This window comes from Oryx dammah, unplaced genomic scaffold, assembly GCF_014754425.2.
Source record: "Oryx dammah isolate SB20612 unplaced genomic scaffold, SCBI_Odam_1.1 HiC_scaffold_28, whole genome shotgun sequence".
Taxonomy (NCBI): domain Eukaryota; kingdom Metazoa; phylum Chordata; class Mammalia; order Artiodactyla; family Bovidae; genus Oryx; species Oryx dammah.
In genome coordinates, this window is record NW_024070212.1 from 94,976,915 (window position 1) to 94,992,661 (window position 15,747).

At 40.6% G+C, this 15,747-nt stretch overlaps 1 protein-coding gene across 1 annotated transcript in view; it reads left to right on the forward strand.

The window, feature by feature from the left end:
- LOC120856591 (cytosolic carboxypeptidase 6-like) overlaps nucleotides 1-14,915 on the forward strand; it is a 670,594-nt gene extending 655,679 nt beyond the window's left edge. The window contains exons 3-4 of the mRNA XM_040231945.1: nucleotides 14,527-14,743; nucleotides 14,901-14,915. Of these exons, the coding sequence (XP_040087879.1) occupies nucleotides 14,527-14,743; nucleotides 14,901-14,915 (232 nt within the window). The remainder of the gene's footprint in view (nucleotides 1-14,526; nucleotides 14,744-14,900) is intronic.
- The last annotated feature ends 832 nt before the right edge of the window (nucleotides 14,916-15,747 follow it).

Sequence of the window (15,747 nt, forward strand, 5' to 3'; positions counted from 1 at the left end):
ATTAGATGAAAATAATTGAATTCCATTGGAATTAAGTTAAATTATTTTCTGTTTGAAACATCTAATGACAGTGATGTAGCATTACTGGCTTTAGTTCTTGTGCTACTAGAGAAAAGACATTAACAGCTACCACTTTATATATAAGAAAACTTGGAATTAAAAATGATTGAAATTATTTTAGAACAGTCATGCACTCTAAATAAAAGTGTTACCACCCATCACTGTGAAGTATGGCTTTTCATTTGAAGCATATTGATTGTTCTAAAATAATTTCAATTATTTTTATTCTATGGTTCTGCTTTTACATATGTGAATTATAGTCTTTAGACATACATTTTAAATTTTATTATTATTATTATTTACTTTACAATATTGTATTGATTTTGCCATACATCAACATGAATCCACCATGGGTGTACAGGTGTTCCCAATCCTGAACCCCACTCCCACCTCCCTCCCCATACCATCCCTCTGGGTCATCCCAGTGCACCAGCCCCATGCATCCTGTATCCAGCATCGAACCTAGACTGGCGATTTGTTTCCTACATAATATTATACATGTTTCAATGCCATTCTCCTAAATCATCACACCCTCTCCCTCTCCCACAGAGTCCAAAAGACTGTTCAGTACATCTGTGTCTCTTTTGCTGTCTCGCATACAGGGTTGTCGTTACCGTCTTTCTAAATTCCATATATATGCATTAGTATACTGTATTGGTGTTTTTCTTTCTGGCTTACTTCACTCTGTATAATCAGCTCCAGTTTCATCCACCTCATTAGAACGGATTCAAATGTATTCTTTTTAATGGCTGAGTAATACTCCATTGTGTATATGTACCACAGCTTTCTTATCCATTTGTCTGCTGATGGACATCTAGGTTGTTTCCATGTCCTGGCTATTATAAACAGTGCTGTGATGAACATTGGGGTACACGTGTCTCTTTCAATTCTGGTTTCCTCGGTGTCTATGCCCAGCAGTGGGATTGCTGGGTCATAAGGCAGTTCTATTTCCAGGTTTTTAAGGAATCTCCACACTCTTCTCCATAGTGGCTGTGCTAGTTTGCATTCCCACCAACAGTGTGAGAGGGTTCCCTTTTTTCCACACCCTCTCCAGCATTTACTGCTTGTAGATTTTTGGATCACAGCCATTCTGACTGGTGTGAAATGGTACCTTATTACGGTTTTGATTTGCATTTTCCTGCTAATGAGTGATGTTGAGCATCTTTTCATGTGTTTGTTAGCCATCTGTATGTCTTCTTTGGAGAAATGTCTGTTTAGTTCTTTGGCCCATTTTTTGATTGGGTCATTTATTTTCCTGGAATAGAACTGCAGGAGTTGCTTGTATATTTTTGAGATTATTTGCTTGTCAGTTGCTTCATTTGCTATTATTTTCTCCCATTCCAAAGACTGTCTTTTCACCTTGCTTATAGTTTCCTTTGTTGTGCAGAAGCTTTTAATTTTAATTAGGTCCCATTTGTTTATTTTTGCTTTTATTTCCAGTATTCTGGGAGGTGGGTCATAGAGGATCCTGTTAAACCAAGTAGGTGCTGGTGTTTCTTCAGCAGCACTGACTGTGTCTTCAGTTTTTATGTGTTCATATTATCAGTACAGCCCCTATAGTGGATCATAAATACTAACAAACATTTTGTGCAACATTCATGTTTATCACTGAATTTCATGAGAAATGCAAAGTTTTCCTAAGCCATATACATTTTTATTCTTGAGCTCATTGCTGGTGAAAAGTTTATTGCAAAAATTGTTTGAGTAACCAAAAACAAATAATTTAAGATTTGTAACATATGATAAATACGCTGTGAGCAGACTGTTCTGTATAAGCAAGACTTCTCAGTCTCTATTTCCCAGATGTATTTCACATTTGCCTAACCTATAATTTTCCAAATTTCCACTCAATCCAACCATCTAGTGACCTCAAGGCTCCATACATCTGGAAGGTTGCTGCACAGTATGACTGACAGGCACAGTCAGCTACCAGTAGTGGAAACACCTTTGAATACCTCTCCTACAACCATTTGAGACCTGAAGGAGTTAACTGCCTTCCTGTATCTTGCCAGGCACATTTAGTTTTATTAGAGAGCACATTTCCGTGAAAAGGAGGTGTTGGTTACATTGGTTGTGGGGAGGATCAGGAACAGATTACCACTGGTTTTCTTTCCTGCATGTTTAAATGGTCCCTTATCCCTGGTCACCTTTTCTTTTGTCCCCTGTCCTACCTGCTTTGCCCATTTCATACCCCAGGCACACTTAGTATGAATTTGGAACTCATTATTCTGAATCAAGAGATAGTGTGATGCCAACTATCTGTCATATAGAGCATGGTGATAATCTCAGTGACCACTGTGAGCACCTGTTATGTATCAGGTAACAATCTCACCTCTAATCTTCAAAACAAAAGTGTGAGCTAGATATTTCTTCATTTTATAGATGTGGAAACTCAGGCCAAGGGCTGCAAGATTGACACGTAATGGAAGTAAATTAGAGCCCAGGCCTACATTATATCTACTGTACAATGACTACATTTCTGAAAGGCATCAAAGCCGAAATTGAGCAGAGCTCTTATTCATTCTAACCCAGCTCTGCCTGACTTATTCATCCCCTCATTCAAAATATTTATTGAGTAACATTGTTGAAATAGTTTCTGTGCAGTGGGACTATAAGAAGATTCCAGTCTAATGACTTCACACCCACCCAGAAACCTTATTATTATTCCATCTATGATGGAGCAACAAAGTAACTTGGATACAAAACTTCAGGGCAAACCTCAACTTTTGTAGCTACAGCTAGCAACCCCATCACAAGCACCCAGCATTCTGATATTTCCTCATATAGCATCTTGCTGCTGCTGCTGCTAAGTCACTTCAGTCATGTCCGACTCTGTGTGACCCCATAGATGGCAGCCCATTGGGCTCCCCCATCCCTGGGATTCTCCAGGCAAGAACACTGGAGTAGCATCTTATATACCAGCAAATTATAATTTTGAAAACATAGACTTTTCACCTGGATCACAAAAACCCTAAGAGGGATATGTGTGTGTGTGTGCGCGCGCGCGTGTGTGTGTGTGTGTGTGTTAGTCACTAAGTTGTGTCTGACTCTTTTCAACCCCATGAACTGTAGCCTGCCAGGCTCCTCTGTCCATGGAATTCGTCAAGCAAGAACACTGGAGTGGGTTGCCATTTCCTTCTCCAGGGAATCTTCCCAACCCAGGGTTCAAACTCAGGTCTCCCATATTGCAGGCAGATTCTTTACCTTCTGAGCCACAGGACACATTTTAGTAACCATGTTTTACACAGAGGTGCCAGGTAGGGTAGAGTCCTTCCCAAGGATTACTGCTTAGTTGTTGTGGTGGTTTCATCACATCCAACTCTTTTGTGACCCCATGAACTGTAACCAGCCACACTGCTCTGTCCATGGGATTTCCCAGGCAGGAATACTGGAGTGGATTGTCATTTCCTTCTCCAGGGGAATCTTCTTGAGCCAGGGATCGAATCCCTGTGTCCTGCATCGGCAGCAGATTCTTTACCACTGAGCCACCCGGGAAGCCTACTACAGCTTAGACTAGCACCCAACTTCTAGTTTTTTGTCCAGTGTCCTCTCAGGACTCTGGATTGGAGAAGATAGATTGCATGACCTAGAGCCTTTCTCTGCATGAGGAGCCTGTCCTTGGAGCATCTGACTATATTAGCATTCTGCCAGCAGCCACATGTAGGTAGGAATATTGTTGCTGTCCATGACCAGGGGGAATAATCAGTCTCAGCTATTCCTCAGCTCTAAACCAACCAAAGTAATTGGGTTTAATTTTAATTTTTTAATGACTTGGAATTAATAGAAGCAGCTGCTGCCACAGTGTGTGGGTGTCCTTCTACAGAAAGCACAGTCCAAAAAAAAAAAAATCCTACACATAAAATAAACTCTGAAAAATAAACAAGAGAGTGTGTAGGACAAAAAGGTTAATTCAAGAATCTAGCAGTGTCTTCTTGTTATCAAAAACTCAGATGGCAATATGTAGCTTTGTCTCTCTCCTCCCACCACTAGTGCCCATCAACCCCTGATAAGACAGTAATCTGATTAGACACAGGCTGTATAAATGTGCTGTCTGTATCTGAGTGCTCCCTCATTCTCTCTTTCTCCCCTTCCTTGTGACTCATCAAGAGATTCCCTGTGACAAAGTGCGGAGAAAGATAAGAATAGATAAGCTGGTGACAAGAGCACCATTATAATTACTTGGGGGAAGGTAGGATTGGAACTAGGAGCAGGTCCTCTCCACCTGGAAAGAGTGTATTTATAATGTGGGCAGCCGTGCTGGTGCCTGGCTGTGCCAGATGCCTGAAGAAAGGAGGGGCCAACTTGTTCAAGCCAGGTGGTGGTCTGGGTTGTTCCAGCCAAACGAAGACTAAAGGCCATGTGTTTTCACGGATGACAAACCAGAGCTTTAGCAGCCCTCATGAAGGGAGTGAAGTGAAAGTCACTTAGTCGTGTCTGACTCTTTGTGACCCTATGGACTTGCCTGCCAGGTTCCTCTGCCTGTGGAATTATTTAAGCCAGAATACTGGAGTTGGTAGCCATTCTCTTCTCCAGGGGATTTTCCCAACCCAGGGATCAAACCCAAGTCTCCTGAACTGCAGGCAGATTCTTTACCATCTGAGCCACCAGGGAAACATGAAAATTTTCTTTAATTTCAAATGTGCCTGGGAAACTGTATGCTAGTTTGCTTCCTGCCTCTGGGTAGATGAAGGAGGGGAACCAAGAGACTTTCCTGTAACTGCAATTGTTGGATGAATTTCACAGCCTTGGTGTAGTAGAAAGAATATCTGTTTATTAGTCAGGCAATAGTGTACATCAAACAGCTAGCACACTGTTGGCATATAGGAGGTACTAAGTGTACGTTATTCCCCTTGGTGGTATCTGAATGATTGTGTTTTGTATACCTCCTTTAGGATATAGAGCCCAAAGAGACTGATTCGTTATTATTTCCCTTTCTGCTAATTTAAAGAAAAAGTTTCTGTCTGCTATCAAAGAAGACCCTGGGGTTGGAATCCATATAACTACATCCATATTTGCTGCTCAGTCAGAAGGAAAGTTAGGGCTACTGTCTTTCAGGGTTTTTTTTTTTTTAATTTATTTGTTTTAATTTGAGGCTAATTACTTTACAATACTGTAGTGGTTTTGACCAGAAACCATAAAACTCCTAGAGGAAAACATAGGCAAAACACTCTGACATAAATTACAACAGAATCCTCTATGACCCACCTCCCAGAGTAATGGAAATAAAAGCAAAAATAAACAAATGGGACCTAATTAAACTTAAAAGCTTTTGCACAACGAAGGAAACTATAAGCAAGGTTAAAAGACAGCCTTCGGAATGGGAGAAAATAATAACAAATGAAGCAACTGACAAAGAATTAACCTAAAAAATATACAAGCAGCTCCTGCAGCTCAATTCCAGAAAAATAAATGACCCAATAAAAAAATGGGCCAAAGAACTAAACAGACATTTCTCCAAAGAAGACATACAGATGGCTAACAAACATGAAAAGACGCTAAACATCACTCATTATCAGATCCACAGTGAGGTACCATCTCACACCAGTCAGAATGGCTGCTATCAGAAAGTCTTTCAGGGGTTTTCAGAAACTCCTGTGTTAGCTAACAGGCTTCTGAATGTATCACTGTGGTCCACAGAGGAGGCTGGACAAGGTAGCAAGGAGATGATGTATCAGCTACTGCAGGCTTAAAGTTGGTGTCTCCTTGGACTTTAAAAATTGTTCCTATGCAGCTTATTTTATTTTTGTTTAATGAAATAAACAAGAGGGTTTTTTCCATGGGGGAAAAAAAATTAGTCTTTCTGGGGTTTTGAGGAGGAGTGGGGAATGAGCCATCAGAACCCTTCAGGTTTTGGGCTTTCTCCTCTTCCTCTGTGCTCTGGTGACCTTCAGAACAATGCATTGGTAATTTGGCTAATGGTTTGGCAAGAAGGCAGAGAGAATGGTAAATATGAAGGAATCATTCATCCATTCATCCATTTAGTGAGTCATAAATCCACTCATTCATTCAACAAACTTGTTTTGAGCTCCTCTTCAGGGTCAAACATTGTGTTAAGTGCTATGGATTTTGAAGTGAATCAGAAGCACAGCAGTTTCTGTAGTTAGTATTTAGAGCAATTAGTTATTACTGGAGTTGTTGACAAAGACTTCAAAGAGGAAATGTCATTTGACCTGGGTCTTACTTCTCTTCATAGGGATGAAATATATAGAAAAGGGTGAGAAAGACAATTATAGACTGACAGAATAGTATTTAAAATGGCATGGAGGTTCTGAAATGGAATGTACTCAAGGAATGACTCACAGCTTCACATGGAAAGAGCACAATATATATACCTTGGTGTGGCTGAAATTATTTAGTCTAATATGTTTAAAGTTCACTCATTTATCCAATTCATGAGTGTTTTGAAGCATCTCCTCTATTCAAGGTTTTGTGTAGGTCCTCCAGAATCAGGTGAATGTATCATTCCTGCCCTCAGTGAGAACTCAGTCCTATGGTGGAAAAAGGCATATACTCAAGTTGATATAATGAAATAGAGGCTGTAAAAGAGAAGTATACATAGTATGATTGTGAATGTGTTCAGTATATGCATGCTTGTGTTTGTGTGTGTGTGCTCACTCATCCACATGAGAATGCACAACTGAATCTGAGGATATTAGTTATAGCCTCTCTCTCATATGTGGAGGGCCTCTTTAATCATCAGGATGGGCCCAGGATGATGACTTGTTTCTAGAACTGGACCATCCTTTAGTGTCTGAGTCCTGAGAGCACACACCACAGGTCTTGGGGTCAACCTGCCTCTCTGGCAATATCAGATGTTAGAATCTTTCTGGATTCTTCTATGGACTCATGCTTTCTTCCAGTAGTCATATATAGATGTGACAGTTGGACCATAAAAAAGGGTGAGCACTGAAGAATTGATGCTTTTGAATTGTGGTGCTGGAGAAGACTCTTGAGGGTCCCTTGGACTGCAAGGAGATCAAACTAGTCAATCCTAAAGGAAATCAACCCTGAATATTCATTGGAAGAACTGATGCTGAAGCTGAAGCGCCAATATTTTGGCAACCTGATGCAAAGAGCTGACTCACTGGAAAAGATCCTGATGCTGGGAAAGATTGAAAGTTAAAGGAGAAGGGGGCTGCTGAGGATGAGATGATTGGATAGCATCACCTATCACAACTCAGTGGACATGAATTTGAGCAAACTCCAGGAGATAGTGGAGGTCAGAGAAGCTTGGCATTCTGCAGTCCATAGTGTCACAAAGAATCAGACATGAGTTAGTGACTGAACAACAACAGCTAGGAGTCATTTACGATCTCTTTCCCTTAAGAAGTATTCTTAACCCTACCTTAATTTTCATCATTTAATCTGTGATAATAGGAATAACTTCAAAGGACTGTTGTGAAGATTAAAGGAATTAATATATGTTGATGTTCCCAGAATGGCCTAGCATATGTGCAATGTTAATTATTGTTATATTGCTTCCATTGATATCTTAGACTCTCTGTGTTAAGTGGAGTCAGAAATCTGCCTTGTCTAACTTAATATCAAGTAGAGGAGCTTTTTCATGAGATCCTTTAAAGTTTCCCATGCTTGTACTCCCCTGTAACGTAGACCTTTCTACTTTCCTTTCAGGAGACTGTTCAAGAGTCTCTATGTTGAGCTAAAATCTACCTCCCTATGATGCTTACTTTTATTTGTGGAGATGAATCTTCTTTCCCTTTTGCCAGTGGTTTTTAAAATAAGCAAGTAATATTTGAAACTTCTCTGTACCATTTCTAGTGAAAAAGAGAGGGAAAGGGTGACACCATTCCTGTCTTCAAGAAGCCTACCTTGTCTTTGAAGAAATCTCCATTTACTTTTGTTGCTTTTTGTTAAGGGACAAATCGGGTGACAAAACTATTTTACTATTACTATCATATGTCAAAGTATAAAAAAACTTTAATAAGGAATGAATAATCAGAGAATACTTCAGAGAGGAGATATGTTAAATGATTATTTATACATTCTTTTGTTCATTGATTAGTACATTTAAAAAATGTTTAAAGGTTTATGACAGTCTACCACACACCACATCTATGAGTATGAGTTTACGAAGTACATAGGATATCTTGTAGGGGAAGCAGTCCGAGTGCAGGAAATATCCAATACAAAGACACAGAGGTATTGGAAGTATGGCACAAAATTATGTTAGGGAGTTGTGAGTAGTTCAGTATGAATAAAACATAGGGTTCAAGGAGGGAGAAATGGTTGATATACTGGACTAACAGGGAAATCTTGGGGAGCCTTGTGAGGATAGGAAGTTATTTCAAGGGTTTTTTGCAAGAGTATTGCTGAGAGTACTGTAGACAGGGTTTTTCTGGAAGCAGAAGATAAGGCTATGAGTTGCTGGCAAGTTACCGTAGAGACAATGAGCACAGACTTTGGAGTCACACTGCCTGTGTCTAACACAGGCTCTGTTGCTTACCAATAGTTCCTGTTGCAACCTCAGGAATTTTTTTTTTTTTTTTAACCTCTCTGAGATTTGGATTTTCTTATCTGTGTAAAGGGGATGTTAATAACCCCTAGTTCGTAGGGTGTTGAGAGGATTCAATGATAATGCAAATAAAAAACTGAACACTATGCCTGAGACACAGTGAAAATGTAATGAGCAAAATAAGAGAAAAACCAGAAGTGCATTCCAAATGAGACACATTTCTCCTACATAATCCCGTTCCTCTTTTCCTTTATTCTTTGTGTTACTTTGCATCCTCATGAGTTTGGCCTGCTGAAACCTTCTCAAACAGATTTTTGTTAGTATCCTTAGCAGAGTCTGGAACATCTAATCCCTGAGCAGCGTCTTAGCTGTCTTGAATGATCACCCCAGGGTCCATTACCTTCACTTTGTCTGCAAATCAGGTTAGGCTTCTGACATACTCAGGAGAGGAGCTGGAGCAGCTGCAGACATTAGATGAATTCTTCTGATAGCACATGATCAAACGTGGTGGAGACAGCAGACTCTCAGAGTCAAGTTGCTAAACGTGGTTAGAAAAGGAAAAAAACTGAGGTGATTGATGTAAAGTGTGGATCTTGATTAGATATACTAGTAAGTAAAAACGTGCAAACATCAGCATCATAAGCTGAGGGGCTTATGACTGTAGGAATCACTTGTGTATGAAGTGATTGTGCTCCAGTGCCCTCAGTTTCAGACCTCTGAGTCAGGATCTGAAGTGGGTGTCACAGACCATTGGCTGGAGACCTCAAAGCCATGTTCACTGGTATTCTCCCTGAATACAAATCTGGAAACCTGGGACTCACTTACTCCACCAGCCTCACATTTCTGCATGTTCAGTCACATCACAAATGTAGACCATCACCTCTTCTTCTTATACCCTTATCCCTACACTGGTCTGTTCTCCTTTTAATCTTGGTTTTCCACTGATCCCTCTTCTATCCAAAACATTCTACTTGTTACTTTTTTCTATGAAACTCAGCTTTCAGGTTAATAGTCTCCCTTGGATCCCTGGTCTTTTAATCCACTGCTTCCTTTACCTCTTGTCTTTGGAACATGATACTTAACAAATATTTGCTGAATAAAACAAAGAACTAAGACCTGACTATCCTGGAGGCCATTACTTCCCTCGTTGGCTTCCCAAGTACTGCTTGTTCTCCTACATTCCATATCCAGAAAGGTCAGGAGGGGACTTCTCACTCCCCATTTTCCTTCCAGGCCATTCCATCTCTATTTCATCACTAATAAGTCCAAAATTTTAATACAGTAGTGTTTAGGGTGAAAATCAGGTTAGAAAGGAAGAGTGCCCCATGGGTTTGCCTTAAAACCCCAATTTGTGTCAGAGGAAGATTGTTGTTTAGTCACTAAGTCATGTCCAACTCTTTGCTACCCCAAGGACTGCAGCACTCCAGGCTCCTCTGTCCTACACTATCTCCTGAAGTTTGCGCAAATTCACTTCCACTGAGTCGGTGATGCTATCTAGCCATTGTTGGTGCTGAAATGTTTATTCTTCCTAGTTTTAGGGGTAGGAGCCACACAGCCTCTATTGGTGGCCCTAAGCACACCTCTAGACAGCCTTTGATACTATCATGGGCTTCTACGTGAGAAGCCCTGTTCCTTTATTGCTTAAACTGTTCTCTCTACATCTTGTCCTCCTCATCCCTTTTGGAATTCTACCCATCTTTGACTCCACGGCCCGTCATGTCAGCACATTTGTCTAGTAGTGAAACTTGTCATATTTTCTATACTTGCACAGCTACTCCCTGCCCTTCATCTGACTGATAGGTGACCTTCTCTCACCTCTCCCTTAGAGTGGCATAATCATGGAACTTTAATTCTTTCACTGACTTCAAGGTACCCTGTGACCTCAGGATAATGTTTAACCTGTCCCTTCATATGAAGTCATCCCGCTGTATCTTCAGATGCAGATCCCACAGATATGGAGGGACGACTGTCATCCATTTCTAACCTGACTTCTGTCTTCCTCTTCAGACACATTTCTCATGATTTCCCTTCCTATTCTTTGTGCTTCAGCCATGGTGAATTCCTTGCAGTCCCAGGCTTTCACTTGTTTTAGTGCATACTCATATCTAGAATGCCAGAAGCCTATGATTTATCAAGAGGGAATCTGGAGAAATGTTACAGGAACAGCTCAGTTCAATTCAGTTGCTCAGTCCTGTCTGACTATTTGCAACCCCAAGGACTTCAGCACGCCAGGCTTCCCTGCCCATTGCCAACTCCTGGAACTTGCTCAAACTCATGTCCATCGAGCCAGTGATGCCATCCAACCATATCATCCTCTGTCGTCCCCTTCTCCTCCTGCCTTCAATCTTTCCTTGCATCAGCATCTTTTCCAAAGAGTCAGTTCTTCACATCAGGTGGCCAAAGTATTAAAGCTTCAGCTTCAGCATCAGTCCTTCCAATGAACATTCAGGACTGATTTCCTTTAGGATTGACTGGTTGGATCTCCTTGCAGTCCAAGGGACTCTCAAGAGTCTTCTCCAACACCACAGTTCAAAAGCGTCAATTCTTCGGTGCTCAGCTTTCTTTATAGTCCAACTCTCACATCCATACATGACTACTGGAAAAACCATAGCTTTGACTATACAGACCTTTGCTGGCAAAGTAATGTCTCTGCTTTTTAATATGCTGTCTAGGTTGGTCATAGCTTTTCTTCCAAGGAGCAAGTGTCTTTTAATTTCATGGCTGTAGTCAACATCTGCAGTGATTTTGAAGCCCAAGAAAATAAAGTCTGTCACTGTTTCCATTGTTTACCCATCTATTTGCCATGAAGTGATGGACCCTGATGCCATGGTTTTCAATTTTGAGTTTTAAGCCAGCTTTTTCACTCTCCACTTTCACCTTCATCAAGAGACTCTTTAATTCCTCTTCTCTTTCTACCATAAGGGTAGTGTCATCTGCATATCTGAGGTTATTGATATTTCTCCCGGCAATCTTAATTCCACCTTGTGCTTCATCCAGTCTAGCATTTCTCATGGTGTACTCTCCATATAAGTAAGGTGACAGTATACAGCTCTGATGTACTCTTTTCCCATTTTGGAACCAGTTCGTCATTCTATGTCTGGTTTTAACTGTTGCTTCTTGGCCTGCATACAGATTTCTCAGGAGGCAGGTTAGATTTTATTTCCATCTCTTGAAGAATTTTCCAATTTGTTGTGATCCACACAGTCAAAGGCTTTAGTGTAGTCAATGAAGCAGAAGTAGATGTTTTTCTGGAATTCTCTTGCTTTTTCTGTGATTCAGCAGATGTTGGCAATATAATCTCTAGTTCCTCTGCTTTTTCTGAATCCAGCTTGAACATCTGAAATTTTTCGGTTCACATACTGTTGAAGCCTCACTTGGAGAATAATAAATAATAACAAAGCCTCTCACTTTACTAGTGTGTGAGATGAGTGCAATTGTGCAGTAGCTTGAACATTCTTTGGCATTGCCTTTCTTTGGGATTGGAATGAAAACTGACCTTTTCCAGTCCTGTGGCCACTGCTGAGTTTCCCAAATTTGCTGCTGGCTTACTGAGTGCAGCAAAGTACACTTGAGTGTTACAGTACCTGCAATTGATTGTTACAGGTACTGACTTGGAATCAGAAAGAAAAAGATTTGAATCCCAGCTTTGTGATTTACTAGCTTGAGAGCATAGATAAGTAAGCTCCTTAACTTTTATGACCCTCCATGACCACATCTTCTAAGTGGAATAACAACTTAGTGTGGACGAAACCTCCCATATCAGTAAACAAGGATGTTCAGACACCAAGCCTTAAAGCAGTACAGTCACCCCCAACTGTGCACACCTAGGGATTCAGGATGGAAGCAAAAACAGGATACTGGCCCTAGGTAGTTAAAGTGTATATCAAAGGAACTATTTCAGTAAGTCCAAACTCTTATCTTTCTATACATAGAAAAATGCTAAATTCATTAACTTGAGATATCTGAGTTTTTTCTTTAATTAACAGTAATCTTTTAATGTTCCCATTTCATGTTTTCCATTTAATGTTTGTGTGGGATTCATAACAGCCTGGACAGAGGCAAGCAGTATAAGCCAAAATATGGACAGCATCAGTGCCATGTAATGTTTGCTCTTCCACAGAAAGTCCATAGCCTGACCTCCCTTCCTGACCACTGAGGCAGCCTCAGAGAGACACAAGGTAGAAACAAGGTTCTATAACAAATTGCTAGCATGTTAGAATGCTTTGGAGCTCTTTGGAAAAAACCCTGATGCTGGAAAAGATTGAGGGCAGGAGGAGAAGGGGGCAACAGAGGATGAGAAGGTTGCAAGGCATCATCAACTCGACAGACATGAGTTTGAGCAAACTCCAAGAGGTATTGAAGGATAAAGCAATGGCACCCCACCCCAGTACTCTTGCCTGGAAAATCCCATGGTAGGCTGCAGTCCATGGGGTCTCTAAGAGTCAGACACGACTGAGCAACTTCCCTTTCACTTTTCACTTTCATGCACTGGAGAAGGAAATGGCAACCCACTCCAGTGTTCTTGCCTGGAGAATCCCAGGGATGGGAGAGCCTGGTGGGCTGCCATCTATGGGGTTGCACAGAGTTGGACACAACTGAAGCGACTTAGTAGCAGCAGTAGCAGCAGCAAAGCCTGGTGTGCAATAGTCCAAGGGGTCACAAAGAGTAAAACACCACTTAGCGACTGAACAACAACAAGGAGACCTTGAATTATCAGTGGACAGTCATGGAAAAGCACAGTTTGATATGGGTTTTGTAGGATTAATAGGATTTTAAGAGACACAAATAAGAGACATTCTCTGTAGGGAAATAGCAAATCATTTGGATACTATACAAATGAGGGAGTGCAGTGAGCCTGTGAACTGGGTGAATGTAAAGATGTCATGGGAATTATGACTGGAACATTTTACCTTTTCTCATGTATATGTTTTAGTGTTGCTTGTTGGAGAATGAACATGTTAACTTAGCAGAATTGCTTACACAGTGCATTTTAAAGCAGTATTTCCCCAAAAGCTTCTTTGTAAAATTAGTCTCATAGAATGCTCTGTAGAAAAATAATAAACAAGAGTAATAATTTAAAGAAATGTTGAATATTCTTTTCTTCTCCCTTGAATATTCACAGTGTGTATTAACTTATTTTAAAAGGCCCGAATTAGTGTTATAATACCAAAACCTGACTTCCCTGGGAAAGTAGGCCTTTCCTATTTATGTGACTATAACATCACACTATTTCCCCTCAATGCACTTTTAGAGTCTGTAACTATATTATATATTTATTTAAATTATTTTGTTGACTGCTTCCCCACCAGGATATATACTCCATGAGGACAAATATCTGTCCTATCTTGTTCATACCAATAATCTAGCACAATGTCTGGTGTTTAACAGGTGCTCAAAATAGGAATAAATGATGAATAAAACTTGTTTGCTTTTGACTTTGAATTGTCTATACAGTTGATAAAGGGTAGGGCTGGAATTTTAACCAAATACTGCCAGATTCTAGTCTTTTTAAAAATAATTAATGAAGCATTTTTGGCTGTGCTGGGTCTTTGTTGCTGCACAGGCTTTTCTCTAGTTGTGGTGAGTGGGGGCTACTCTCTAGTTGCGGTGTGCAGCTTCTCATTGCTGTGGCTTCTCTAGTTGTGGAGTACAAGCTCTAGACTTGTGGGTTTCAGTAGCTGTGGCTCCTGGGCTATAGAGCACAGGGTCAATAGTTGTGGTGCATGGGCTTAGCTGCTCCATGGCATGTGGGATCTTCCTGGACCAGAAATTGAACCCATGTCTCCTGCATTGGCAGGTGAATTCTTTACCATTGATCCACCAGGGAAGCCCCCGCAATTGTTTTTGACCAGAGGTTGGTATACACTGTCATTCTTAACCATCACCTAGGATTCTTGATGTTACAGTTTTACTCTTGGGCATTTATTCCCATTGATTACAGTCTGAAGCTTGAATGACTGTTTGATATGCCCAAATTTCTTTGTATCTTTCAGGCAAAGACTGCCGCCCAAAAATGTCTACTACTACCGCTGCCCGGACCATAGGAAAAATTACGTGATGTCCTTTGCATTTTGTTTTGACCGAGAAGAAGATATTTACCAGTTTGCTTACTGCTACCCTTACACATACACTCGCTTTCAGCATTACCTTGACAGCCTGCAAAAGAGAAACATGGATTACTTCTTCCGGGAGCAGCTGGGTCAGAGCGTGGTAAGGTCCACTGGGAAACATGCAGTCTGGGGGAGGAGCTTAGCAATGGTTTTTATAGGATGCAAATAATATATATTGGTGCTTTGTAGACTATATGCTGTGGAAATTTTAAAAATCATAGTTTTTGTGTGTAATATTTTGATACTTTGACTATCAGGAAGTCATAGAATAGGAGTAAAGCAGATGCATGTCCTTCTGAATGAAACTAGTAAATCTCTCTAACAAAATACAAAAGTTCTGGAGAATCCCCGAAACTCTCAGGGGAAAAAAGAAGGTTTCTACTAGGTATTGCAAAAGGTCTGAAAGCATTTATGAGTCTAAGCTTATGAGATGAAGAGTAAGTTTGCTTTTTAGTGAATTTAATTTGCCTGCAATACAGATTAGCAGGTGGTGTGCAGTATGGTTTTTCTGTCCATAGTGTGCTCATCTGTCACTTATTAGGTCCCCAGCCCTTCTTCCTTCCCAGGTTTAGTTCTCTGGGTCTGGAGCTTTCAGTCTTACATGCTATACTAGTGTCCTATTGCTGACATAACAAATTGCATCAACTTGGTGGCTTAAAACAACATAAATTTATTATCTTACAGTTCAGGAAAAGTCTGAAGTTGGCCTCTCTGGGCTAAAATCAAGGTATCAACAAGATCTTTAACTAAATCACAGCTATAAAGTCCCTTTTGTCATGTAAGGTATCATGTTCATAGGTTCCAAGGATTAGAACCTGGGCATTTGGGGAAAGGGGGTGCATTGTTCTGCCTACCACACCTTCCTACTCTCTTTTCCTCTCTTTTTTCCCTCTGCCCACCCTAAAAGTGTTCTGTAAGGATACCAGATGCACAAGCTTTGTTCTCTGTGGTCAGCAGTACTTCCTTCAGCTGCTAATAAAGAATATCGTCCCTCTACTCTAACACTCTTCCTAACAGTGTTTCTGATGGGTGGCATGTATATTTGGTGCCTATATCTTTTGAACTGAAAATTGGGACACATGGTGTGTCAGTCAGCCTTCTAGC